General features: G+C 43.0%; 2 protein-coding genes across 2 annotated transcripts; both read right to left on the bottom strand.

Moving 5' to 3' along the window:
• Nucleotides 1-1,369: 1,369 nt before the first annotated feature.
• Nucleotides 1,370-11,417, bottom strand: LOC119725844. The gene is made up of 4 exons (XM_038197436.1): nucleotides 11,017-11,417; nucleotides 4,867-5,010; nucleotides 3,343-4,476; nucleotides 1,370-2,006 (listed from the first exon to the last, which is right to left on the bottom strand). The coding sequence occupies exons 1-4, from the start codon at nucleotides 11,216-11,218 to the stop codon at nucleotides 1,885-1,887; spliced, it is 1,602 nt and encodes a 533-aa protein (XP_038053364.1). The 5' UTR covers nucleotides 11,219-11,417; the 3' UTR covers nucleotides 1,370-1,884.
• Nucleotides 11,418-24,929: 13,512 nt separating this feature from the next.
• LOC119725843 lies at nucleotides 24,930-26,453 on the bottom strand. Its single transcript, XM_038197435.1, has 2 exons — nucleotides 25,604-26,453; nucleotides 24,930-25,360 (listed from the first exon to the last, which is right to left on the bottom strand). The coding sequence occupies exons 1-2, from the start codon at nucleotides 25,628-25,630 to the stop codon at nucleotides 24,953-24,955; spliced, it is 435 nt and encodes a 144-aa protein (XP_038053363.1). The 5' UTR covers nucleotides 25,631-26,453; the 3' UTR covers nucleotides 24,930-24,952.
• Between the last annotated feature and the right edge of the window lie 246 nt (nucleotides 26,454-26,699).

Genomic DNA, 26,699 nt, shown 5'->3' with positions numbered 1-26,699 from the left:
GTCAATTACAACCATGCAACTTGAACTTCTTTCATGAGAAATAATACTGCAAAATTGCCCGTTTGATGCTTAGACTTCTACCGATACGATAAAAATAAACAAAACATGAACCCCATCTGTTATGATAATGAGAAAAATACGATTTGCCGGCTTCCAAGGGGAGTAACAACGCACAAAATATGCACCCTCACTGAAGAAGCATTTGTTCGATACAACTTCTGTAATGCCATGTACCACTGAGATGTATGGATAACAGTGAAGTGTGCTTTAAATGTAGAATGGACAACTTGTCATTTGTACCTTTGTTCCCGTTTGAAGCAACAAAAATGCCCAAATCTAAAGAAGAATTCAGAACATCTAACCCGATGAAGCTTTAGCTTTGTGAATGCTGCATATTCAGGAAAACACAATATTCTGTATCTCAATTTCTTTGTCATATTTTGAATGGTGCCCTCTTAATTAAGGCCTTTGGGTTTTTTCCTGGAATATCATATTTACATAATATTAAAAATAAAGTCAAACATGCGTTGTTAAACTCTCTTTTTCCATCTGAAAAAAGGGAATGTTCAATAGTTTGAAAACTTCTAATTTGTACATGCATTCAATTTCTTAACTTTAGTTTCGTGCAATCGATAGTAATACATCAAATCTCAAGGCGGATGCTAAACATCTATTCCGACAAAGCTTTAGCTCAGTGAATACTGTATCATTCAAAATAACACGATATACTGGATCTTGATTTTAGTACAAAATCAGCTGTCATATTTTGAATTGTGCCCTCTCGTGACACAATCCCGAAATCAGCATTTGGGACATGATTCTCATTCAGTAGATTGTAGCTAGGTGATGCCAAACACTGAACCGACGAATAATAGCTACAACGGCCGCGTGTGAGTCGTGTCAACGCTTGCACCCATTCACGGATTCGCCCATTTGCAAACTAACTACAAACGGACATTTCCAAAAATGTGTCACTTGACACATCTTAGGAATCGACCTTCTTTTATTGTTTTCTTCAAAATGGCAGCATGCCAGAAGGAATAATTTCACAGGGGGCTCAGTGTCATTACTATCAGTAAACCAAGTAAGCCTTTTAACAATCATTTGGTCGGTTACTTCTTGGATGCCTGCAAATGGTCCACTCTACCTTTTACCTTGCACTACGCGACAGACAAACTTAAACAAAAGCCGAACACAATGACATACATGATAAACAAAGCAGGAAGGCTTTTAAATCAAAAGACACCATTAAATATTTCCATACAAATAATATCATTCGAGTGAATTTACTTGTACAATGTAGTAGGTAGATATTATGCCAATTATACGTCACATACAGAAAGGGTTTTTGTGGGCGGAGCAATAGAAAAGAGCTTGTTATAAGCATGCCATGACGTTGTATTAACAGTGCTCTTCTTATCAGGGTTCGACTGTTACACAAATACACTCCAAAACTCTTGTACATCAATTATAATTGTTTCTGAACCATTTGTAGTACGACAGATAAGTAATGGGATCGTGCCTTCGATGATACAAGCATGGAATTCGGCACACAGTCAGAGGATGTCATGAAAACGATATTTGGCTACAGGGCCATCGCAAATTGGTCCTTTGAAAAAAATATAGGTAGAATAACATGTAATGGCAGCCATTTCGTAAAATTTGGAAATTGTTTGTTATTCTTCCTAGATTTGTTCAAAGGACAAATCTGTTACAGCCAGTTATCTTTCTTAAGACATACTCTGACTACGTGGCAAATTTCATACTTGTACAGGTATCATCAAAGGCACAATTCCCCAAATATGTCCCCTATCTGCCCCACTATTGTACTATTCCTGGTATACTTTATGGATCTCACTATCTTTAGTGTAAATTGTTGTCTTTTCACCGCTCACGGTAGCGGGCACGGCACAGGTCCAACAAAAGAAGTAATCCACTGGCTACCATGGCGGCGCTATAGACGAAGAAGGTCCCGCGGAAGCTCTCTGTGACTTCATAGAGCAAGCCTGGACAGAATGGAAATAAAAGGTCAACGCACGTAAGTCTTTTTATGAGCAGAGAATATATTGAATTAGTTCACTTCTGGTGCACTCTTCTGCAATGTACGTCTTCGGAGGCTTTTTTCTGCAACCAAGCATAGCTAATGATCAAAATGCACATGCGTCAGTACCTCACCGAAAAGTTATCTGACTTTATGGAAGTTTAATTAAAATACTCATTTAAAAGTAAGACTTGCTGAAGTGCGATTAAAAGACGAAAATTTGTATTTTTTGTGGAGAATTGAGGTCACACGGTTTGGAACTTACGGTGCTCGCTACATATACATGTACATGGTGTTTCATAAAAAAAAATGTTTATTTCTCGAATATGACAAAGTATTTAGAAAAATGGTAAACACCATCTTTTACATAACCATGTCTTCTTTTTCTTGACACCACGAACTCCATTTACCATCACGGATGACTGGGCAACTGACAGTTGTCAGAGAGAGAGAGACGTTATCAGGAATGCGTTCACAGCAATGAGAACCAGGCAGAGATTTGCGTTGAAAGGATTGGGGGCATGTTTAAGGACAGTGGGGTTAACGGGGATAGTGATAAACCTTGATATGTTTTAGTAATTGAATAAATTACTTTGATAATGTACGTCCTGGATTTTGTTACTTTCAACATGCTGAAAACTGTCAATTGGTCTTATGGTGCATGTGATACAAGGCAATTTTTGGCATGTCAGTTACATCACTTGGTGCTCAGTCATCCGTGACGGTAAAATGGAGTTCGTGGTGTCAAGAAAAAGAAGACATGCTTATGTAACAGATGGTGGTTACCATTTTCCTAAATAATTAGTCATACCGGAGGTTCAACAAAATAAGCTCGGTTTCCCTTTTTTTTGAACACCCTATTTATAGTCAGGTGATCAATTATTTCAATCACGTGACATGTATCACGCATGCGTATTATGTTATGTGACTACTTTAAATGGTAGAAGAAAAAAAGTTGCTAGACGGAGTGCATAATGGACTGATAAAAGCTGAGTCCGTGTGCAAAGAAAAAGGTTTTTGGCGCAGTTCGCAGCTGACTATCTATCTTAAAAAAGGAGACGCGGCATCAGAAAGCATTGTGGGAAGGTCACTTTCCATACAGTGCACGCACCATGTTGTCAAGTAAGTCATCACCGACCTTAAATAGAGCGATAATTGGGACTAATGATGGCGCACGGGTATTGTTTTTGTTCCAATAATTACACTGCGAAAAATTTCCTCTGAAATGTGACCTTTTGGTGGCGCCCTACATTGTGATTCGCTGATGGTAAGTAATCGGTAAAACAAAGTTGTATACCCACCTGACAGAGTGTCACCAACGGAAGTTGCCAAGCCGCCCAGGAAGCCCAACCAAACCAAGACGATGACGAACTTATCGTCGGTGAAAGGCAGATATCTCGTCAGCACCATTTGCACTTGAATAACAGCAGCTATACCAGCTGCTATTATGAACGTATTGGCCATCTGCCCTGCAAAGGAAGGAATGAAAGGGTCCAAGGCAAAACCCACAGCAGTAACAGCAACTGCGACCATCGCAGTAACATGGCACGAAGCCAACTTTATTTTCAACACGAAAAGCACAAGAGCAGGACCAGCAAAACAACCAATACCGAATGCTGTGCTCAGGAAAGAAGCCTGGGTGTTCGTTAGCCCTACAGCCAGACCGTTGGGTACCATATACACTAAGATCCCGCCCAGTGAAATGCTGTAGAACATCCTTATGGCTGCCAAGAGCACAAAGTCACAGCTTTTGAAAACTTCGATACCAGTGGCTGAGACGATAGATTCGATCCACTTCATCCAAGGCTCAGGCCCTCGGACACATTGCTCTGAGGTCTGGTCCTTGGTTTCTTTTCCGTTCATCTTGCCCTCGCTTTGCTTCGTGATCTGGTCCTCACTTTGCTGCGAGATTTGGTCCTCCCTTTGCTTCAAGATTTGGTCCTCGCTTTGCTTTGAGATGTGGTCCTCGCTTTCCTTCAAAATGTGTTCTTCCCTTTCCTTTGAGATCTGGTCCTCGCTTTCCTTCAAGAATTTGTCTTCGCTTTGCTTCAGGAATCGGTCTTCGCTTTGCTTTGAGATCTGGTCCTCGCTTTGCTTTGAGATTTGGTCTTCGCTTTCCTCCCAGGTGTGGTCCTCGCTTTGCTCCAAGATCTCGTCCTCGGTTGACAGATCTTGACTAGGGATAGTTGTGTATATCCCAGGAGGTCTTCTAACCAAGAAACCAGCGCAGGTCAGATGAAAACCGAAGCCACCAAGTATGAGCATTGCACCTCGCCAGCCGTAAGCGTCCAAAAGGACCTGTGTGGCTGGTCCATACAGCAAAAAGCCAATTGGAGCCCCGAGGAGAGACACGAAGATGGCCAAGTCGTACTTCTCGTGGAAGTACAGGGCAAACTCTGCACGCACTATCTCCAAAGTGTATGCTGCGCCCGAACCTGTCAGGAAGAAAAAAGAAGACTTTCTCGATACAAGGACAAACATTTATGTTATACATGTACATCTCTGTATTGACTTGGTCATTCATAGTTCGGCGGAAGGATACTATAAGAATATCAATTAGGAATTGTATTAATCATGGCTAAAAAGACAGTGTGGTCTAAGCAGTCGTGTTTTTTTTTCTTTCTGATTGGTGGATCTCTGAATGTGCAGAAAGGTCAAATTGGACCCAAAAAAACACACTCTTTAAAAATCCAAGTTGCAAGGAATTTGCCCGCAATTCCGAGTGGGATCATTGTTTATTACTTGCATAGGTTGCATTTTAAAACACTCCACAAAGTACTCAAAGCATTTCATGCAATGGACTATGCTTTCCAAAGTTCACTCACCCGCAATTACTATAAGAGTTATAGCTAAATAGGCAATATGGTGAGTTAACGACGACAGAATCACGCCAAGTCCAAAGAGTAGACCGCCACAAGAGATCACAAAGCGCCCTCCAACTTTCCGCGCTATACCCGAGGCCAAGGGAGCTGTAAAGAAAGCAAAATACATTTCATTGACATCAGGGAAACTGTAAAGAGTCGAAATTCACAATTAATTGCCAATTCATAAACCATATACTTTCATTTGTGTTATAGTTGCGTTCAATCACTCAGCCTAGTGTTCTCTTCAAATCTTCATACACAAACATACATTCAAAATCAATAACGTGACTGTATACACAGTTTAGAATTTACAGCCTACATAAAGCAGGATTGACTGGCTGTGACTGTTAATGTAACTTGATACAGCTTTGCTTTGACTAATGGTAATTGATAAGCAAGCTGGGCCCACATCTTGCCGGCTTTCTGTTCATCCTCTGTTGATTGAGTTTATCTAGTCACAGTGCTTGCTTGACATATGATCTGACTGCTGGAGACCAGCCTGTGTAAAAGTATAGCAGGGGAAGTGGATGGAAATGCTGATCGTCTCTGACTGTCTAAATAGCAGGAGGGATAACTGTACGTGACTGACTGACTGACTGACTGACTGACTGACTCCCCGAGTGGAACGTGTGAATCAGACTGGTTACATATTGCCTTGACTGACTGTCACCTGTCAATGAGGGTGTTAACCTATCTCACTGACTAATAATAATAATAATAATATCGGAGTCTTATATAGCGCACATGCCAACCGCAACTATTAGGTACTCAAGGCGCTGGAGATATATGTCTATTACTAAAGAAAGGTAATATAAATACAGTTTATGAGAAATATGAGAACCATTATGTAGCACCTTAAATTGGGTTTACAAGGTGCTCCGGCGCATATTGCAGCCACTGCCAGAAACACCGGGGCAAACCTTCTCTTAGCGACGTTCTTTGACGTGCATTACACAACACACGGCACCTATGGCTCTACGTCCCATCCGAAGGACGAAGCAATAATGGTAAAGTGCCTTGCTCAAGAGCACAAGCACCATGTTCCCACGGTCAGGATTCAAACCCATGTACCACGGCACACGAGTCGAACACTGCAACCACTGGACCACAGCACCCCACCAGCTGCTGACTGATTGTCACTTGTGATTTAAACTAGTTTGTCTGGCATCATCCTTACGATGATTGCCTATTTATGTATGTCTTGTATCTACACCACGTATAGGCTCTTCATTAGTCTGGCGCCGCTTGTTTCATGTACTTACATGGTATACGTTTCAATTGTCAAGAAGTCAGGTCTCCATCCGAACGGCGAAAGTGGATTTCTCATTTCAATCACGTTACCACTTTAACAGATTATACGAACATTTTAGCCATTCTGAATCAATTGAGTACGTTTTGCGCGCTATGGGACCAGCTTATTAGGCCAAAAAAAAAAGTCTCCGGTTTCTGGTATGCGCGCGCGTCGCCGTAGCCATGCGCGTCGGCAAAATGAAAAAGTTTTTTTTTCAATGAAAGATGATGTCTCAAAACCGCCAAACTCACTGGTTTGACTGGAATCCTGCTGCTGCACAATTTTAACGTGTTTTTAGATTGGGTTATGGTCGAGAATAACCTTTATGTGGCCTCTCTGGACTCCCATATATTTGCACTAAGTTTAGTCGGGCACCATTTGCAGTCATCAGCCGACATTTGAAGCAAAAAAATCAGGTAAAAAAAAAAAAAAAGCCGCGTCGCCGCACCACTTTTTGGGCAAGCTCCATACCAGAAACCGGAGACTTTTTTTTGGCCTTAGCTGGCCTTGTTTCATATTTTGTCTGCAAATCAAAAGTGTTCCTAGAATGTCTCAATGACATTCGCAACGGTTGATTTGCGCGTTCGTGCTCACAATGTTGAAGATGTCGATATAGGCATACTGCACTGCAATCACACATTCGGGAGGCCATAGCAGAATCATTGTTTTGCGCACAAAACGACACTCTTCTTTTTCCATTCCTAACGTGATACAAAATACAACGTAAAACGTGCAAAGTTATTGAATGGTTTGGCACAACCCGACCACTCTTTGGAGTTGTTACGATTAATCTTTCTTTCTTTCATTCTTTTTCTTGACAATACTTCTCCGCAGGTTTTCTCCTAAACGGTTAATGATATGAACTTGTAACTTTCAATATATATCGACCCTCATCTAAAGTGAGGCATATTACTCTGACGTCATGATGACGTCATCAGGTGTCAAATTACAAGCACAGATAGTGTTTAGTGAGAAATACCAGACACAAAGAACAGTGTGATGACGTCATCTTTCGAAAGGGCACCCCCAGCGGCCCATTAAACAGTGTTTGCTTCCTTTAATTTGAAAACTACTCGTTCAAATTTTACCGAATCGCTCCTTGATATTTTTTGATTAACCCCAAATAACTTGGCAAGGTTTCATCAGACGGAAGTTTCTTCTATGATAATTAAAAAGCCATCATATTTTAAATTTAATTTGTATCATTCGATCCATGTCGTATATTAGCCCAAATAACAATAACATTGTAATAACATTACAATGTTCACTTTTTGCTTCCAAATACTGTGACGTCATCAAATCGGAAGTTCGGTGTTATGAACATATACACTTTTATGTTCCAAATTTTCATACGTTATTTAACTTCTCAATGAACATCCACTCCGAACTAAATTAGTTTTCACTTCCCAATTTTGACTAATGACGTTATCAAGCCAAATAACATGTATGTGTACATAGAATGTTTACTGAAATTTATCACACCGTTAAAGATGCATTTTTAAACAAAATAACTGATTGTCCTGGAAAGAATTTAATTTGTGATCCTTTGCTCTTACACAAAAATATTAATGACTTAATTGGACAGCGTTTCATAAAATAGTTTTCTACCCATCCACTCTGCGTTTGTAACAACAAACGCTATTCTCTACTTTCTTTTCTTTCCTTTTTTTCCTTACAATGCTTCTCAGCGGGTTTTCTCCTAAACGATTGATGACATGAACTTGTTACTTTCAATCGACCCTCATCCCGAGTGGTGGATATTATCCTGACGTCATGATGACGTTATCAAGTACAAGCGACTTTCGTTGAAAAAAAATACCATCTTCTTTCACCTATAACTCTTGAACAAAATGGTCAATCTTGTTCAAACCTTGTAATCAGACAGACAATCAGCTGATAAACATTTTTTTTTTTAAGTCAAAGTCGTTTGACCTTTCCTTCCTGGGCTGCCGGAAGGTCAAAGTTAGGTGAATTCAAAATATAGAAATTAGCCTCAAATAAAAGGAAAACAAGATTTCTTTCCATTACCGATTAAAATCGCGCCTCGCCAGTTTTCCTCTTATATCTGAATGCTGAAAATTAATATTTCCACAACGTGTAGCCACACACTTTTCTGTCGTAAAGTCAGTAAAGAATTTTATTATGCCCGTGCAAAAGAAAAAAAACATAACAGCCATTTTATGATATGATTAGCATATGTTGCATAAACTCAAACGACGTTAGAGGTTCCGGCAAGTCTACCAATAGTCCCAACTGGTTGTATGCTTGAGTAGCCATCCATGCAGCACCAGATGTGTGCTTCCTGATAGGCCTTCAAGTCTTCTCGAGGTAAAGCAACAGGTTCAACTGCAGGTTGTGTGATTTTTTGTGAGAAAAACACAGGGTTATGGGTGCAGGGTAATGGGAGGGGTAATGTGCAGTTCAATTATGATTAAGTCACTGTAATCAAAAGAAAATATGCCAGCCCTACATATTGTGCCAGATTTAGGCCTAATTGAGAAAGTAATCGAATGGTATCACAAAAACATATATTAATTTTACATGTATAGATCATTTAAGGCCTTATTCGTGAACACATGAGCGAGCGCGTCCCATGAGCATCCTATGGGATTCCTATGGGGTAGGACCCCATGGGAAACCCATGGGGTCGTTAAGGACACCATGTAAGTTGAAATGATAATCATGGGAGATTTTATATTCATGCATCATGGGAAACCCATGGAAACACGTACCATGGAGATTGCATGGACAACATGGGAACACCATGGGGATTTTATGAGCTCCATGGGAGCACCATGGGGATTTTATGGACACCATGGGAACACCATGGGGATTTTATGGACATCATGGGAACACCATGTGGAATTTATGAACACCAAGGGAACACCATGGGGATTTTATTGACACCATGGGAACACCATGGGGATTTTATGATACCATTGGAACACCATGGGCATTTACTGGACACCATGGGAACATCATGTGGATTTTAGACACATGGGTACACCTGGGTTATACTGGAGAACATGCATATGCTGCGGGAACCATCATAAACCCAATTGCACTCTCAAGTTATAGGCAAACCTTTCTTTAATTCAATTACTTATTCGCCTGTAAATTTGAATTCAATTAAAAATGTTTCCCTTGTGATCATAGAGGTTATGAAGATTTTTTGGCTGACCATGGGAAAGGAAGCTGACCATGGGAAACTCTTGTGGATTTTCACCAATTGAACACAATGAGATTAATACATGGGACAACATGAGAACACCATATGACATTTTTGTGAGAATCGCTTCAATAATGAGTATTGTAATTGCAATTTTTTGAATGTTTCTGTTGATAAGTGAAGTCAAATGAAGCATACAGTAGTTTTTATGTGGAAAATGTTTCATTCAAAGAACTTTGAATAATATTGAATTCTTGTTATTATGGTTGGAAACATTTATGAGAAAATGAATTGGGTACACTGTGACAATATGGTACAACTTGACAAGTGGTATGGGAGCACTAATGTGGACGTTGGTCATAGAGTGCATAAGTCACTCATAATACGTGGAACAATTACCCCATCGGAGTTCCATGATGTGCTTTATATACCTACTCGGTAAACAGCTAGCACAATTAAAACGCGCAGGGTTAAAGCACTTTGGAATCTTTTGAGAAATGATAAGAAACCATACATGGGGAAATAACATAAAATGTCCAATGGGAAAAAGCCAATGGGACAACTTCCATGGGAAAACCCCATGCTACATGGTGTCCAATTCACCATGGGGTCCCATGGGAAAATTTCCCATGGGAACTGCATGGTAGATTTTCTGTAAGTAACGTACGACGCCATTTTGGAGGATAAACAGACGTGCATCCATGGTTATCTACGTAGTACATAGGTTCACATGTTACTACAATGCAAATTAACATTCGCAAATGTACTAAGGTCAAGTAGAAATATATTCGGCAGACCTGGCGTATGATCAAGTAGTTTGCTAATTAGTAATACACTGTACATGTATTAACTCACCGGCTGGTGAATTAATTTAGTTACCAGTCTCAGCCGGTATATGATGACACAGTGACTGTAATAATACCTGCAGCAATGTCCCAAGAATCATAATGATAAATTCCAGTTACAAATATGCATATCGTACGTGTTTGTACTTCACTTTTAATGTAACCCGCGAAGCTTCCACGAACATTTTTGGGTGGACTTTCTGTGGTGTAACTTGCAACTTCACGAACAAAATGACAAGGTTTGCTTATAATGAATAGACAGAACCGACGGGTCAGAATAAGAAAAAGGCTCATGCACAAAATGTATGAGTTGACAACATAATTATAGTCGGGTTCCTTAAAGGCATAACGGTATAGTAGGGCATATCAAAGAGAAGGAACCACACATATGGCCCACATTATAAGGGTGGTGCTACTGCATCTGCTCATTATACATTATGCATCAGCGCAATGAAACTCCAATTGTACATTGCTCATTGCAATGATTAAAAATAAGTTTTACCAAATTTATTATCAATAAACATGTATAATATCCATGAAAATGGTTAAGAAATGTCAAACCAGTTTTTCTAAACAACACTTTCAAAAGGAATGGTGTGTATAGGAATCCGGGCAAGTGATCACGTACACTTGCACGGCCCCCTTTAATGGAGAAACCATTGTGCATGTATGCTATTGTACTAAGCATGCCCCTCGACAGAGAAATTATCTGACCTATGTGTCACAATGCTGTCGCCATTGAAGGGGGCCTTCGTGATAGAAATGACAGAGTTCCCGGATTGCCTGTAGGCTACTCATTTGCTTACTCAGAATGAACTGCACTCCCAGGTGTAGGGAATTAATGGAGCCGATGACCCACAGTCCCGTATCGAAGTCATCCTTCATGGCCGTGATGAGAACACCGAAAGCCTTCAAGCTTCCCACGATGATGAATTCTGCTAAACAGGCCGCAAATACAACAACCCAGCCTCTTCCGCCTTCTAGGTAACGTTTTCCAGACGCTGCCATAATCCTTTAGAAATCATAAACACGCTGTTGGAATGCACAGTGTCATGTACAATGTGCTCGAGCTGTAATGATGCTGCAATACGTATGCAGTTGTGGGGCCTTCCCTGTTGTGTGTATCTAACTACAGATAATAAAGGTTAGATTGCCTGCCGTTTGATCTGCATGTAACTGCCCCCCTGGATCTTCCTCAGAAAGGACATGGGACTATACAGTACTGTACTAATACAACAAGAGACACACTGACATAAGCATGGATGATGGGGAAAACACAAAGGGGATACAAGATAGAAGTGTGTAGGCAGACAAAGAAGGAAAAATGGCCGGACAGTGAGGGAAGTGATGCATATAAGGAGACAATGCGAAGTGAAAAAAATGAGAGGAGGAATGGTGAACATCAAAAGGGGGCAACAAAGGAGGTGGTAGAACCAAGGTGGGAGCATTAGTTTATAGTTGCACTTAATGACGGACAGGGATTGAACACAATAGTATGGGGTCGTGTGGTTGAATGGTCCGACGACGCTTAATTCATCCCCACTTTCCTTGTGTTAATTGGCGAACTGAGTCTTTGCGATAGCATAACAGGCCTATGATTCCCTGTAAAATTGTATACAAAATAGGATCATTAGGAAGGTTTTACAACTTGAGGTCCATGCATAAGGGTTTGCACTTTGCCCTTGCAGGAAAAGGATATTTTAGGTTTTTTCAGGTTCGCCCGGAGGGGGGGGGACATTGTGCTCCCATTCTGATTTCTATTCGCGTCAGCCAATTCGACTAAAAACATGTCAGGAATGTTGGTTTGGCCAGTAATCTATAACATGACCTTATTTGGTTGCTCTGCGATGATCACAAGAGGGATTTTGACAAAAAATGAGCAAAAAAGCAGATTTTCTTGGTATTGTAATTCAAATGCTTTCAAATTCGGTACAAATATTTTTGAAGTCAATATTCTTCCAACCGAACAATAGTTTGTATCAACAATTACCGCTAGAGAGCGCTATACCCACTTATTGTCCGCTAAGCTTGGATATGCTAGTATGGGCCTGCTACAAATAAACATCATCAAAACTACATGTATGTCCTTCCACGAGTGATTTTACATCGCAAATTCCCTGACTGATACAATAAGGGGAGTTGGATACTTTCCTCGCCTTCCACCGCTGTCACGCGAGTTCGAATCCCGCCTGTGTCAATATGTGGATTGGGTGTTCAGTCCCTGCCTGATTCCGTGGGTTTTCCCCAGAATATTCTTCTGGGCTTTTCCTCCCACCTCTAAAACTCTAACTTTTACTCGTTGTCTTCTCTCCACAGGTTTCTTCAGGCTTGTGAGCTTGAGTGCCTTGGGCGCTTTGGAAGAATCCTTAATTGGTTTCAAAAAAATAATAATAACGTCCTAAGATATTTTCAACAGGTCCGATATTAGCGGTATATAGGCCTAGATCAAATATTTGTCTTTCGGCAGTCGGCACCCGACCGAGTTACGCTTGGCCTAATTCATTTACAATTAGTGGAAGAACTCGAGGCCTAGGCCACAATTCAGGCTCAACTGATTTTAATATACAATAATATACAATTTACTCGTTCACAATCCCTGACTGTGGAACTCTTAACATCCGCTTAAGGGAGTCATTGTGACGGGAACCAGTGAAGAAACGTGGTTGCTTTTGACATCTGTATTGTTCGTTGGTTTCAAAACACGTGTGAATTTCACTTTGTCGTGCGTGCATTTTGCTTCGAAAAGTGACACCGATCAGAGAACGGCTTTTCCTTCAATTGTCTTTTTGGCAAAATGAGGTGAAGCGGCTTGCCAAAAGACACAACATATGGCCGGCGGCCGGATTCGAACCCCTGACCCTCTGATCATACGAACCTACTATAGGACACACTCCCGCCCACACTTTCTAAATGTAAAAGCGTGAACCACCCGAAGTTGTCCCGGCCCCATGTGGATCTTTAATAAGAGTAGGTTCTCTCTTTTCAGTAGAGTGGCTTTCCGTGGAATACGTGGAACAATAACCCCCATCGCAGTTCCATGATGTGCTTTACCTATTCGGTAAACAGCACAATTAAACACACAGGGTTGAAATAAATCAAGAGAGCTGTTATTCAAAAAAAAACATGGAGCACTTTGGAATCTTTTGAGAAATGATAAGAAACCATACATGGGGAAATACATGGGAACATATGTAATTTCCAATGGGAAAAAGCCAATGGGAAAACTCCCATGGGAAAAACCCATGCTACATGGTGTCCAATTCACCATGGGGTCCCATGGAAAGATTTCCCATGGGAACTACATGGTAGATTTCTGTAAGTAACGTACGACGCCATTTTTGAGGATAAACATACGTGCATCCCGTGGTTATCTACGTAGTACATAGGTTCACATGTTACTACAATTCAAACATTCGCAAATGTACTAAGGTCAAGTAGAAATATATTCGGCATGGCGTGTGATATCTAGTACTTTGCTAATTAGTAATACACCGTACATGTATTAACTCACCGGCTGGTGAATTAATTTAGTTACCAGCCTCAGCTGGTATATGATGACACAGTGACTGTAATATTACCTGCAGCAATGTCCCAATAATCATAATGATAAATTCCAGTTACAAATATGCATATCGTACGTGTTTGTACTTCACTTTTAATGTAACCCGAAGCTTCCACGACCATTTTTGAGTGGACTTTCTGTGGTGTAACTTGCAACTTCACGAACAAAATGACAAGGTTTGCTTATAATGAATAGACAGAACCGACGGGTCAGAATAAGAAAAAGGCTCATGCACAAAATGTATGAGTTGACAACATAATTATAGTCGGGTTCCTTAAAAGCATAACGGTATAGTAGGGCATATCAAAGAGAAGGAACCACACATATGGCCCACATTATAAGGGTGGTGCTACTGCATCTGCTCATTATACATTATGCATCAGCGCAATGAAACTCCAATTGTACATTGCTCATTGCAATGATTAACAATAAGTTTTACCAAATTTATTATCAATAAACATGTATTATGAAATTTCAAACCAGTTTTTCTAAGCAACACTTTCAAAAGGAATGGTGTGTATAGGAATCCGGGCAAGTGATCACGTACACTTGCACAGCCCCCTTTAATGGAGAAACCATTGTGCATGTATGCTATTGTACTAAGCATGCCCCGTGAAAGAGAAATTATCTGACCTATGTGTCACAATGCTATCGCCATTGAAGGGGGCCTTCGTGATAGAAATGACAGAGTTCCCGGATTGCCTGCAGGCTACTCGTTTGCTTACTCAGAATGAACTGCACTCCCAGGTGTAGGGAATTAATGGAGCCGATGACCCACAGTCCCGTATCGAAGTCATCCTTCATGGCCGTGATGAGAACACCGAAAGCCTTCAAGCTTCCCACGATGATGAATTCTGCTAAACAGGCCGCAAATACAACAACCCAGCCTCTTCCGCCTTCTAGGTAACGTTTTCCAGACGCTGCCATAATCTTTAAGATACTTGTACTTTAGATACATCAAACACACGCGCGCTATGGGAATGCACAGTGTCATGTACAATGTGCTCCAACTGTAATAGCCTTGGTCAATGCTCTCGTCGTTATTCGTCCCGTACGCGGTCAATCGTCGGCATATATCCTCACGCGCTATATATGCATGTAAAAATACAGCGCGAACAGCGACCTCACGCGGCCACTATTTTTATGCAAATCAGTTGGAGACGATCTCGAGCCTTGGTTCAATCGTCGGCAAAAGCTTATGTTTTTCTTTATTTTGCGCTGGATTTCTAGCGCACGACCTCGTATGCGAATACAGATAAGTGTAGGCGGGGCTAATATGTGGAGTGTCCAATCACACCTTGGTAAATCCGGACGTCATCAAATTATTTGTGCATTGGTGCCGTGTGCAGAGACACACAACGTGTACGTGTATGGATTATGTACGGTGCCACGTTTCACTATGCAAGTTTCCACGCAACGATCGACTAATAAGAAAACGACATTTAAGGTCAGCTAAGGCTATTAACATAATGAGCACCACCCCCAATCACTTGAAAAGTTATAGTTCGCAAGTAGTTGTAATGTTATGACGTCATGATGACCTCATGACAAATGTTCACATCGTCGGAGCGGGTTTCAGGTTTACACCAGGTTTAATCATCATCCCGAAAAAAGTTGGGAAGAAATGTTGGCTTGCTGAGTGAGCTAGCACAACTCGATCACCGTTGTAAATTTGTTGGAAATCTTTGTCTCTGCGGCATTTCTTCTAAACGGTAGATGATATAAACATGACACTTTGAACAAAGATCAACCCTGATCCCGACGTGTGCACATTACTCTGATGTCATGATGACGTCATCAGGTATTAAATTACAAGTTATCAAAAAAATAATGACCATTTTAATTCACTTATAACTTTGAACCTAATAAGCAATTATGCCCTATCTGTGTAATCTGATATACCATACCTTGATAAATATTTTTGGGGTCGTGCACGTAACGTTGCTTGACCTTTCTTTCTGGGTTAAGTTTTTTAATACTTAATAGAATTTGTTACTTTGTAAATAAAAGATTTTGCTCTAAAACGAACAAAAAAATTCGTGTTACTTTCCTTGTTTTAATTTTCTCTATTTCTGGTACAACAAATAGTTTCCGAAGTGACAACTGGACAGTACATGTACTTGTACACGTTGAATGTCGGCTTGGTCTCAATTCAAACTGTTGTACAAAAAGCAGATTCTAACATGTTTGCAACGCAACCATAATGGAAGAAGAATAAATAAATGGATTAATATATACTAAATTAAATAACGTTAATTATTACATTAAATACTTATTAAGCAATGCTAATACTTAAATCCATTGAAACAAGCTGAACAATTCACCCTACACATGACCCAATCATGTAAACATTAGTAAAAAAAAAAAAAAATGCTAGATTCCTAGCAACGAGGCTTCGAACAGGTTACACTCGCGATAGATATTTGGCGAACGTTTTACGTTTTACAGCTTTCTTCTTCCAAAAATGCTTCTGTAACCTCAGACAATCTTCTGTTATTCCCAATAACCCCATCTGCCATAATGCTCAACAGTATTAATACAATAGTGAGTTTCTTACCCAATATTCGTGTTGTATGTGTTCTGTGTTTCAGCAGTCGGTTGACTCGTTTCAGCCCATTCCTGGAGAGTGTGTTACGCGTGCGGCTTCGTTTTGCTAACATGTCAGACGTCACTAATACCATCGTTGGCACTGAATTATTTGAATTGCACAAAATAGTTGCAGGTGACTATGCCGTGCTCAGTGCAACTTGATCGACGCATGAATACGTGCAAAATTATACCCCATCTGTTTTGTCAATTACAACAATGCAACTTGAACTTCTTTCATGTGAAATACTACTGCAAAATTGCTCTTTTGATGCTTAGACTTCTACCGATACGATAAAAATAAACAAAACATGAACCTCATCTGTTATGATAATGAGAACAATACGATTTGCCGGCTTTCAGGGGGAGTAACAACGCACAAAATACGCACCCTCACTGAAGAAGCATTTGTTCGATACAACTTCTGTAATGCCATGTACCACTGAGATGTATGGATAACAGTGAAGTGTGCTTTAAATGTAGAATGGACAACTTGTCATTTGTACCTTTGTTCCCGTTTGAAGCAACAAAAATGCCCAAATCTAAAGAAGAATTCTAAACATCTAACCCGATGAAGCTTTAGCTTTGTGAATGCTGCATATTCAGGAAAACACAATATTCTGGATCTCAATTTCTTTGTCATATTTTGAATGGTGCCCTCTTAATTAAGGCCTTTGGGGTTGTTCCTGGAATATCATATTTACATAATATTAAAAATAAAGTCAAACATATATTGTTTAACTCTCTTTTACCATCTGAAAAAAGGGAATGTTGAATAGTTTGAAAACTTCTAATTTGTACATGCATTCAATTTCTTAACTTTAGTTTCGTGCAATCGATAGTAGTCTATTTGCACCGCTCTGTTGTTTCGGGCTCCAGCTTCTACATTGTTCAGGACTGGGTGTGAAACGATTGGAGAGTAGAAACCGGAGCCGGCGCCATCTTCCTGTGTTCCCTTGTGGGGTGGGTGGGTGGGGAAAGCTGTTGCCGAGCCCTCACCAGTGCACTTGCCGACTCAAAGAACCGTTGCTTAGTCAACCTCGAACCCCGTCTGGCAGAGTCGCGACTGATGTAGAATCATCAGTCGCCCTCTTCGGCCAAGGCAATGCCAATAGTAGTCTATTTGCACCGCTCTGTTGTTTCGGGCTCCAGCTTCTACATTGTTCAGGACTGGGTGTGAAACGACTGTTCGCTCCAAAACTCCTAGGTCAGCTAGAGGTCCTGCACCAACCTAGGGGAAATCGCTAGTTCTCCACCCATATCTCACCCCAAATCTGAGCCTCCATGACGGGTCGCTGTCAATGCCTCCAAATGTTTAAGCTTGTTAACGATCGGGACCCTTAAATGCGCTTTGCGCTTTGAAGCCAGAGTTTAAGGTCCGATAAAAGACCCCCGCCATGTCTGCTAATGGTACCTGGTCACTGCCATCGGCGCTGACCGCGTCCTTCAACATCTGTACCGTGCTCCGACGTCTGGATATCCTTTCGGCCTGAGTATAATGCTTATAGGTGCGGTGCGTCGCCCACCTACAGTGGTCCATTATTTGCTGATCAGTAGCTCCCAGGAGTTTTAGCGTGGCGGCCACTCCTGCTCGCCCACCATGCGGCCTAAGGTTGCTGTCACTAGGTTCAGAGGAAGATGCGAAGTAGAGCTTCAACCTGTTTGCAGGAGCATTTCCGACGAAAGGTTTATTTGCCAAAGCCTGTCTATTAGTAGTTGCAGGGCGGAAGAGATACCCATCAGAAAGATTGTAACCCCCGGTATTTGCCCCTTCCACCATCCTGTCAACAGCCCCCGCCGGGTCCATGTCCTCGGCCTCCAGTTTTGGGATAACGATTAAAGAAGAGTTACTTTCTCTCACTGTTTTGCCCACCGTGTGGTTGAACAAAAGATCTCTGTCATCAATCCTTGTGACCTCGCATGTTTTGGCACGACCGAGATCCGCTGCCCGATCGCCCGCCCACCACAAACACAGAAAAAAAGCCAGATCCCTGTACAAAATATAAGACTGAATAAATCCTTTGCCGCCGTTTGACTCAAGATCGGAAATCCTCCTCCTTATTTCGCCCGACAACCATCTAATTTTGTCTGAAAATATCGGTATCGCCTGCCGGGGAGTGACATGCGCCTCTGCTTGCTCCCGGCGGACGGCCCTGATGTACTTTTGTATGCGGTGCGAGATGCATGGATTTCCACATTGGCCGCTCTCTGTCCAATACTGCGTCCTTCCAATGGCGTTAAAACAGGCTCTTAGCTGGCCGACGTAAGAATCTATTGTACCGACCGCCAAGTGCCGTGAGCAGCCGCAGGTGCAAAAACCATTCTTTCCTAAGTTTGGACATCCAAGAATATGAACTTGCGTCTTGCCCCTTGAATCCCTATCAATCAGAAACTTGACAACATCGTTCGGAGTAGCCGTATCCAGATCGGCGCCTTCTGTACAGTAACCCCCGGCGTGATTATTGCTAAGAAAATCTTCTAAGCTTCTCACTAGGCTGCTCTTTTGTTTGCTGTATGCAGAGTTGTCCAGCCTGTCATCGAGCTCCTTCAGCCTGGCTGCCACTCGAACGAGCTACATAATCAACAAAAGAAAATAAAGCCAGAATTATGCCGTGGCAGAGTCTGGTTTTACACCACTATTTGCGTACCCACTCGCAGACCCAAAATGGAGCGCAACAATAACTGCAGCCGTCGGTGCAGCTTCAAGCTTCCCTCAACTGTCAAGTGAACCTGATCGATCAAGTCCTGCTGCATTATGTGATCGTTGGAGAGAAAATGCCAACCATTCTGCCTACACAAGGATCTAAGACCTAAGTTGGCAGATGCGACGCCTCGATTCGTCTCGTGGTTCCTCGTTTGGCAAATTCCGGACATGACGAATTGGACTTCCGGGAACTGAGCTCGTAACTGCTTCGAAACAACTCCAAAGAGCCTCCCCAGTTTCCCAGATTCTACAAATGGATCTGTACTCCTGCTGAGGTCATTGATACCCCCATGCAGAACCGCTACAGCTGGTGCTTGCGCCCGGCACAACGATGCCATGATCCTGCAAAGTGCCTCCATCTTGGCCCCACCTTGGACTTGAACTCTGACATTTAGGCCAGACGGCCAACCGAAGGCGACCAACCCCTTGAACATAGAATCCGACACTAGAAACACTTCCTGTGTTCTGGGAAGTCTCAGCTCCCTTGGAGCGCCCGGATCTGCTGGGAAATAGCACTTAAATGCCCATAGCTCAAATGGAAGGCCGACCACATTTGGTATATAACCCTGCTTAGACGGGAATTCCAAAACGCCTGCTTGGCCAGCCTCTGAAAGCCTTACTGATTGTACTGCAAAGTGCCTGAGATGCGGCCACCAACTTTTTGGATGCGCATGCTTTGGCACCACCAGCGTCACGACCACATCACCCCACTCACCAAAGAGTTTCACCAGCGATGGGATGAGTACAAAGGGTGGGAAAACATACAATTCCTGACCCCTTGGACAAGGCTGAGCGAATATATTCACTCCTGAGCTGCCTACAACTGGGTACCTGGAAAAGAACCCGAGAGAAACCCCCTGTTTATCCTTTGGCACATTGGACGGCAGTGCCATGAGGTCAAAAGTAAAACCTGAATCTGTGCCGAGCTCTGTTTGAAGGAAGAGCCACAGTGACTGGCTGAGCCGTGAATCCGATCTGGAAAGTTCTCTTGATGGAGTATCGGCCGGATTTCTGTGCGACGGCACCCATTCGAGCCTCAAGTCAAAGTTGGCCTCCACCGTAAGCGCAAAAATCAGCCTCAGAACCTTGTTAAGAGCCGATGACCTCGATCGCAAGTTCGTCCATGTGTGGTATAGGCCTTTGGAATCAACCTGGACATCAACCCGTCTATCCCAGAGGACATCTATCACTGAGAGCAGAACAAAATACAAGGCAAGGGCCTCCTTACAGCCTATATCGGCCCTCCTCTGAATTTCAGGTGACCAGTAGTCTCCAAAAGAGACACTTCCCTCTTCGAGCGCCAATATCCCTCCCCATTTGTAGCCTGATGCATCTGAACTTAGCTGCACCCTCAAGTGACGCTCACGCCTCCATGGAATCGGTTCTGACAATGAGTCAACAAAGCGCCAAAACAGTACTTCGTCTCTTACTGGCTGCGATAATGGCATCGCGTTTGTGTCATCTAAACTGGACATGAACTGACAACACTCCCGCGTGAATAGTGAAACTGCCGGGAAAACTAATCTAAAGCTCTGACTCTTCCCCACAAAACGTTGCAAGGTCTTCAAAAGTACTGCGTCTGCGGATAGAATCTCCTCCCTCACTGTAGCAAAGGACAGCTTCTTTTTGTCCGGAATCCAAAAGGATAACGTCTGCGAGCATATCCCCAATCCCAGATGGACCATACTGGACACAGGCTGCAGCTGACTCTTCTTTAAATTCACAAAATATCCCAACTGTGATTGCATGTAACAAACCACATACAGTGCCCGAGATGCCCTCCTGAATGCTGCTTCCGCCTGGTTACCATCAGAATTCTGCAATTAAGCAAAGGGTAAGCCTAAGCCAAACCAATATTACCGTTACCAGATTCCCCTATGAAGCGGTCGTCAATCCAAATTTCAGTGTGTATTCCTCTATTTTTCAGCCATGTCGAGAAACAAAACCCAATCGAAGAATATATGTATGCACTATTTTTGAAACCAAACGGGAGCGTTGTGTCGACAAAATACCAGCCTGCCCACTCAAAACCGCAAAACGTCTTGGACCTCTCAGTTAGCAAAACTTGCTTGTATCCTTGGGCGTCGTCTGTACCGGAGAAAAAACCTCCCTTATTCACCGACTTCACGATTTCCCCCAAAGGGGCTAAACTAAACGGCGTGTCCTTGCACCATAGATTGGGCCCCTTCATTGACAACACCAACCTGGGTTTTGTGGGTTCCACCGATAAAGCGTTGACACATCTGGGGGAATCACCTCGTGCACTGGCCCCAACAACTCCACCGAGCCCTCCCTGAGACGCTTTGTGATAGTATCATTAATGAAAGACACAAAATCCCTGCATACCGGGGCATTTGCAAAGTACATGGGAGAAGGAATGCTTGAATTGAAATACCTGCCCCGATAGTTTCCTTCAAAGGGTTGAAAAAACTCAAATAAGTCTACACCCTCACGCAGCCACCTCCCTACCATGCGACCATTTTCAGAACTCTCCTGCAGAATTCTCTCCCAAGCGCCTAGGTTTTCATGTAACCCCCCCGCAACAAAACTATTAGGGTCCCGAAAACGCAGTGACTGGAAATTTGGAGGGCAGACTCCGGCTAGCACGTCCGCGGGGCATGGGGCACTACCATCGGGAGCACTGGCCGAGTTTCCGGATATGTCGACCCATGAATACACACCCCGCTTTCGCCTTTCAGCATACGCAGAGATAGGATCAAATGCGTGCTGCTGCACTTTTTCCCACCCATGAGTCCTGAGAATATGCAGGTATCGTTTGTAGTCCTACATTGGACAAGAAAGAGAAGAAAGAAAAAAAGGAAACAAAAAGAGAATGGAACCTTATTTTGCCCGTTCTTTTGCTGTAGAGTCATTCCACCTTTATTCAATACTCTCAACTCTCCATCCATTTCATCTGAAAGGTCATACTTCCTTTCTTTTACAATACAATGCCATTATTTATTTCCATGTCCACCTTTTCCCTAAGGTGTTACATGCAACATACTTCTTTATTCAATACTCTATTCTCAAAGTTAATTAATATGCCTCCAAAATATAGCACTTTTTTTTTTTTCTTTTTTTTTTTTCCCCCTTAAATCATCAATTCAATTGTACACTATGCTCCCAAAGCATAACTCCCTTTGTTCCACACCTTTAGTGATTTCCTTGTTCGCTATACATCACATCATTAAATCAATGTTCAAATCTGTCATTCCTCTGAAGTATCACATTGCCTGATAAATAAATTTACCTTTCATTGCGTTTTTGCCCTGCTTTATAACCGACTCGATTTTACTAATCGTAATCGCCTCTCCCTATGGCGAATAACCAAACCAGTTAATGTTTGAAACTGCCTATTTTATGTTTATATACCCATCCGTCCACATTTCGTTTATATACATTAAGGGAAAGTCGCACCCCGATTTGCATCCCCTAAGTTACAACAATACTTCTCTGCATTCTCGCGCAAAGTGCCCCTTCTTACGGCACCTGAAACACGTGGAATTTCCATCGGGCCTAGGGCCCGGCCTAGAACCAAAGGCTTGCCGCTGCTGCCTGAAACCCCGCCTACTATCCCCACCGAAAGATTGCCGGTCTCTGTCCCACTGCGCTGACGCGCGGCCCCTGATGGCCGGCGTACCCCCACTCACATGCTTTCGCGCAAAACGGAGTCGTTTGTCTGAATCCTCGCCCGTAATCGATTTATAGATATACATTGCTACCCCATCCCTTTTTTCATCTACATATTTAGTGGCTTCCGTAAGCAGATTAGTGTATAGTTGTTGTTCCTTTACATCCTCCGCTGAGATGGGTGAGAATTCCTTGACATATCTCCGCAAGAGTGACATGACGTATGCCACATTCCTATCATACCCAGTTTCCGTGCAGGCCTTCAACAGTTCAAGGCGCAAGGGCTTGTAGGCTTCGAGTGCCGATCTCGCCTGTATTTGAACGGGATTTGGAGACAAATAGATATAACAATGCCACATAAAGCCAATTATTGTTGATAAATTAGGCAAAGTCAAACCCCGCCGGATTTTTTTTTTTTTTTTTTTTTTTTTTTTTTTTTTATTTATTTATTTATTTATTTTTTTTTATTTTTTTTTTTTTATTTTTTTACCGTCCCCTGAATTTACATTGCCTTGGAAAACTGTCTCACGATTTTAACAAAGACACGAGGGGCTCGCCCCCAGATTCTACTATACGAGTACACTTTATACCTGCCTAGCTCATACACAAGGGGCCTGTCCCCTAACTGTACCATGTTACTTGTACATGAGTAATCGCGCCTGATACCCGAGGGGCCCGTCCCCAGACTCTACTAGTACACTTATAACTGCGTATAGCTCACCCACGATCGAGGGGCCCGTCCCCTGACTGTACCGTGTTACTTGTACATGAGTAATCGCGCCTGATACCCGAGGGGCCCGTCCCCAGACTCCACTATACTAGTACACTTATAACTGCGTATAGCTCACCCACTATCGAGGGGCCCGTCCCCTGACTGTACTGCGCGCTACTTGTACATGAGTAATCGCGCCTGATACCCGAGGGGCCCGTCCCCAGACTCCACTATACTAGTACACTTATAACTGCATATAGCTCACCCACGATCGAGGGGCCTGTCCCCTGACTGTACCATGTTACTTGTACATGAGTAATCGCGCCTGATACCCGAGGGGCCCGTCCCCAGACTCCACTATACTAGTACACTTATAACTGCATATAGCTCACCCACGATCGAGGGGCCCGTCCCCTGACTGTACCGTGTTACTTGTACATGAACAATTGTCCTGATACCCGAGGGGCCCGTCCCCTGACTCCATTATACGAGTACACTTATAACTGCATATATAGTTCACACACGAGGGGCCCGTCCCCTGACCGCACCTTGTTACTTGTACATGACACACGAGGGGCCCATCCCCTGACTGTAACATACGCGAACATTATTTTTGCCCTTAAACACGAGGGGCCTATGCATCCCCTGACGGTAACATACGTATATATATATTGTCCCTATAAATGCACGAGGGGCCCGTCCTTTGACTGTAACCTACTCGAACATGAATTGTACCTGACGCAAGAGGGGTCCCTCCCCTGACCGTAACATACGCCTACGTGAATTGTATCTGACACACGAGGGGCCCGTCCCCTGACCGCATGCAACATATGCGTACATAAATTGTACCTGACTCACGAGGGGGCCGACCCCCCACCACAATATACATGGACACAATTTCATCCGAGGTGCCCCAATATTGTACCTAATACACCAGGAACCCGTCCTCTGCTTGCACTAGTCTTTACGCCTATGAATAATTTGTACCCAATACCGGAGGACCTAACCCCCAACCGTATACCCGTGGTTTGCACCTAAACCGCGGGGGCCGGTTCCCTGCCTATGCCTTACGTAACATAAAATTGCACTATACCCGAGTGGCCGGTCCCGGCCGAAAATGAACCATTACGTATAATACTAATACGTACCGAGGGGCCTGTGCCGTGAACGTACATTAGGCGTACATGAGTTATTGCACCTAATAACTAAGTAGCTTGTGAGTTAACCCTGAATATACATTAGGTATATACACATGAAATATTGTGCCTATACGACGCAGGGGTCTGTCCCCTGATTGAAGGTCTTATACGCGCACATAATAAACATGCGTCACTACGTGAGGGGCCTGTCCCCTGATTATCTCTTGTGAGTGGGCCGTGATCCCTCCCTGCATACATTCTTGGGGCCTATCCCCTGAAATACCGGAGCCTTAAGGCAAGGGAGGGGGAGGACCTACCCCCTGACGTACCTAACGCGAGGGCCCCTTCCCCAGGACTGTGCACCTTATTGTGGTTGTTTTTTTTTTTTTTTTTTTTTAAACAACCCTAATTACCTGGGGGGCGTGGCCGATGTTGATGCCACGACAGGAGCCGTTCCGCTGGGGCCTGGACCGTCTGAGCTCAACGCCTTGCCAACCGCGTCTGTTGACCCCTTGTCCTGCTGCACTTGGCCGTCAGGTCCCTCCACTCGCTTCTTCTTTGGAACCGGCTGGTCTAAGGGCCCCGCCTCTACTCGGTCCAGCATTTTTTCTAGATTCCTCTTCTGCCCACCATTAGGCGCCAAAGCCAACACATGGCTCCGCCAGTTCTTGTCCAAATCGTGCAGTTGATGGACATCATCCCAACCATCTTCCACCAGCACTTGAAAACACCGCTTGGAGATCTTAAAAGTCTCGCATAGCCCTCGAAAACTAGCACTCACGGGCTCGTCCGTGTCACCGTACGCCTGGACGTTATCCTGTAAAATAATTGTTTCAAAGCAAATGATTATCGTGCTCCTAGAGAGATGTAGGTGGAAAATATCCTCTTTTTCCCGTAATGTTCCAAAAGAGCTACGGTAACTGAGGCTAGCGGCGCTTAGCCTTTACAACAAATTTTAATGCATGATTCTCGGACGTCGGTGCCATATCCCTCCCCGAATAATCTTAATAGCTTCTATATTTAAATAGATAGGACATGTTGTATAGAAAAACCAACTAACCTCTACAATTTCGTACACGTCAGCCATGATAAATCCGGATCCAAGCCTGATGCGTATTCCAAGGCGTCGTCAAACTGTAATTTACTATCCCGCACTCTATCAACGAAAAACCGTGCGCTCCAGGTCCTCAGTAAGGACGCGCAGCCAACCGTACTCGTTACGCAACGAGGGTAAGACCAAACCCAATTTACATACGAAGACCGCGTTCGCACGACCAAATTTGCATATGAAGAACCAGCAGTTGTACCGTAATTTACTAATTTACATGACCATAGGGCCGTCGTCTCATAACACTTTACACATTCTTTACCTTCCTTTCTGCCATTGCTAACATGGCTTTTGCTAGAATAAAATGGATACCAACGCTCTTTTCCGATAACCATGTGTAAAATTTCCTACCAGGAACAAATACCGACAAGGAGTATATTTCCTATAAAGCTCTATTTTATTCTAATTCGCCTCCAACCTTTCCAAAAGGGAGGAATATCTTCCCACCACGTATGAAGCGGTCAATATAGATAAATATCATACCTTCTTTGATCCCGTGTTTATTTAACAAAAGGATACAAACACCCTCTGAATCCGTGTTTCTTAAACCTCCCGCCCTTCCTACAAAGGATGCCTGGAAACCAAATCTCCGGCATGACCAAGTCATCGGGAGCGATGATACCCGTATCCATTCCTCGGGAGACCGATCGCAAGGGCTCCCGGTTCCTGGCCGGCAGAGTCGCGACTGATGTAGAATCATCAGTCGCCCTCTTCGGCCAAGGCAATGCCAATAGTAATACCATCAAATCTCAAGGCGGATGCTAAACATCTATTCCGACAAAGCCTTAGCTCAGTGAATACTAAGTAAGATTTGAGGCTTTGCATGGTGAAGATACTAAATAATATTCGCACATGGTGTTTCCGCAAACCTTTCATTATTCAGTGAATACTGTATCACTCAAAATAACACGATATACTGAATCTTCATCTAAGTACAAAATTGGCTGTCATATCTCGTGACACAATCCCGAAATCAGCATTTGGGACATAATTCTCATTCAGTAGATTGTAGCTAGGTGATGCGGTGATCACGGATTCGCCCATATAC

Source organism: Patiria miniata, unplaced genomic scaffold (genome assembly GCF_015706575.1).
Source record: "Patiria miniata isolate m_02_andy unplaced genomic scaffold, ASM1570657v1 HiC_scaffold_19, whole genome shotgun sequence".
Classification (NCBI taxonomy): Eukaryota; Metazoa; Echinodermata; class Asteroidea; order Valvatida; family Asterinidae; genus Patiria; species Patiria miniata.
Note: the sequence above shows the minus strand (reverse complement) of the source record. Positions and strands in the feature narration are given on the sequence as shown.

Bases quoted from the DNA above. Each gene is read 5' to 3' on its own strand.
- LOC119725844 (XM_038197436.1), bottom strand. From the start codon at position 11,218: ATGGCAGCGTCTGGAAAACGTTACCTAGAAGGCGGAAGAGGCTGGGTT. The intron at 5,011-11,016 runs GTAAGCAAATGA...CTTTCTTTACAG, and splicing joins GGGAGTGCAGTTCATTCTGA to CTCCCTTGGCCTCGGGTATA. The intron at 2,007-3,342 runs GTGGGTATACAA...CATTCTGTCCAG, and splicing joins CGTTGGTGACACTCTGTCAG to GCTTGCTCTATGAAGTCACA.
- LOC119725843 (XM_038197435.1), bottom strand. From the start codon at position 25,630: ATGGCTGACGTGTACGAAATTGTAGAG. The intron at 25,361-25,603 runs GTTAGTTGGTTT...ATTATTTTACAG, and splicing joins ACGTGTACGAAATTGTAGAG to GATAACGTCCAGGCGTACGG.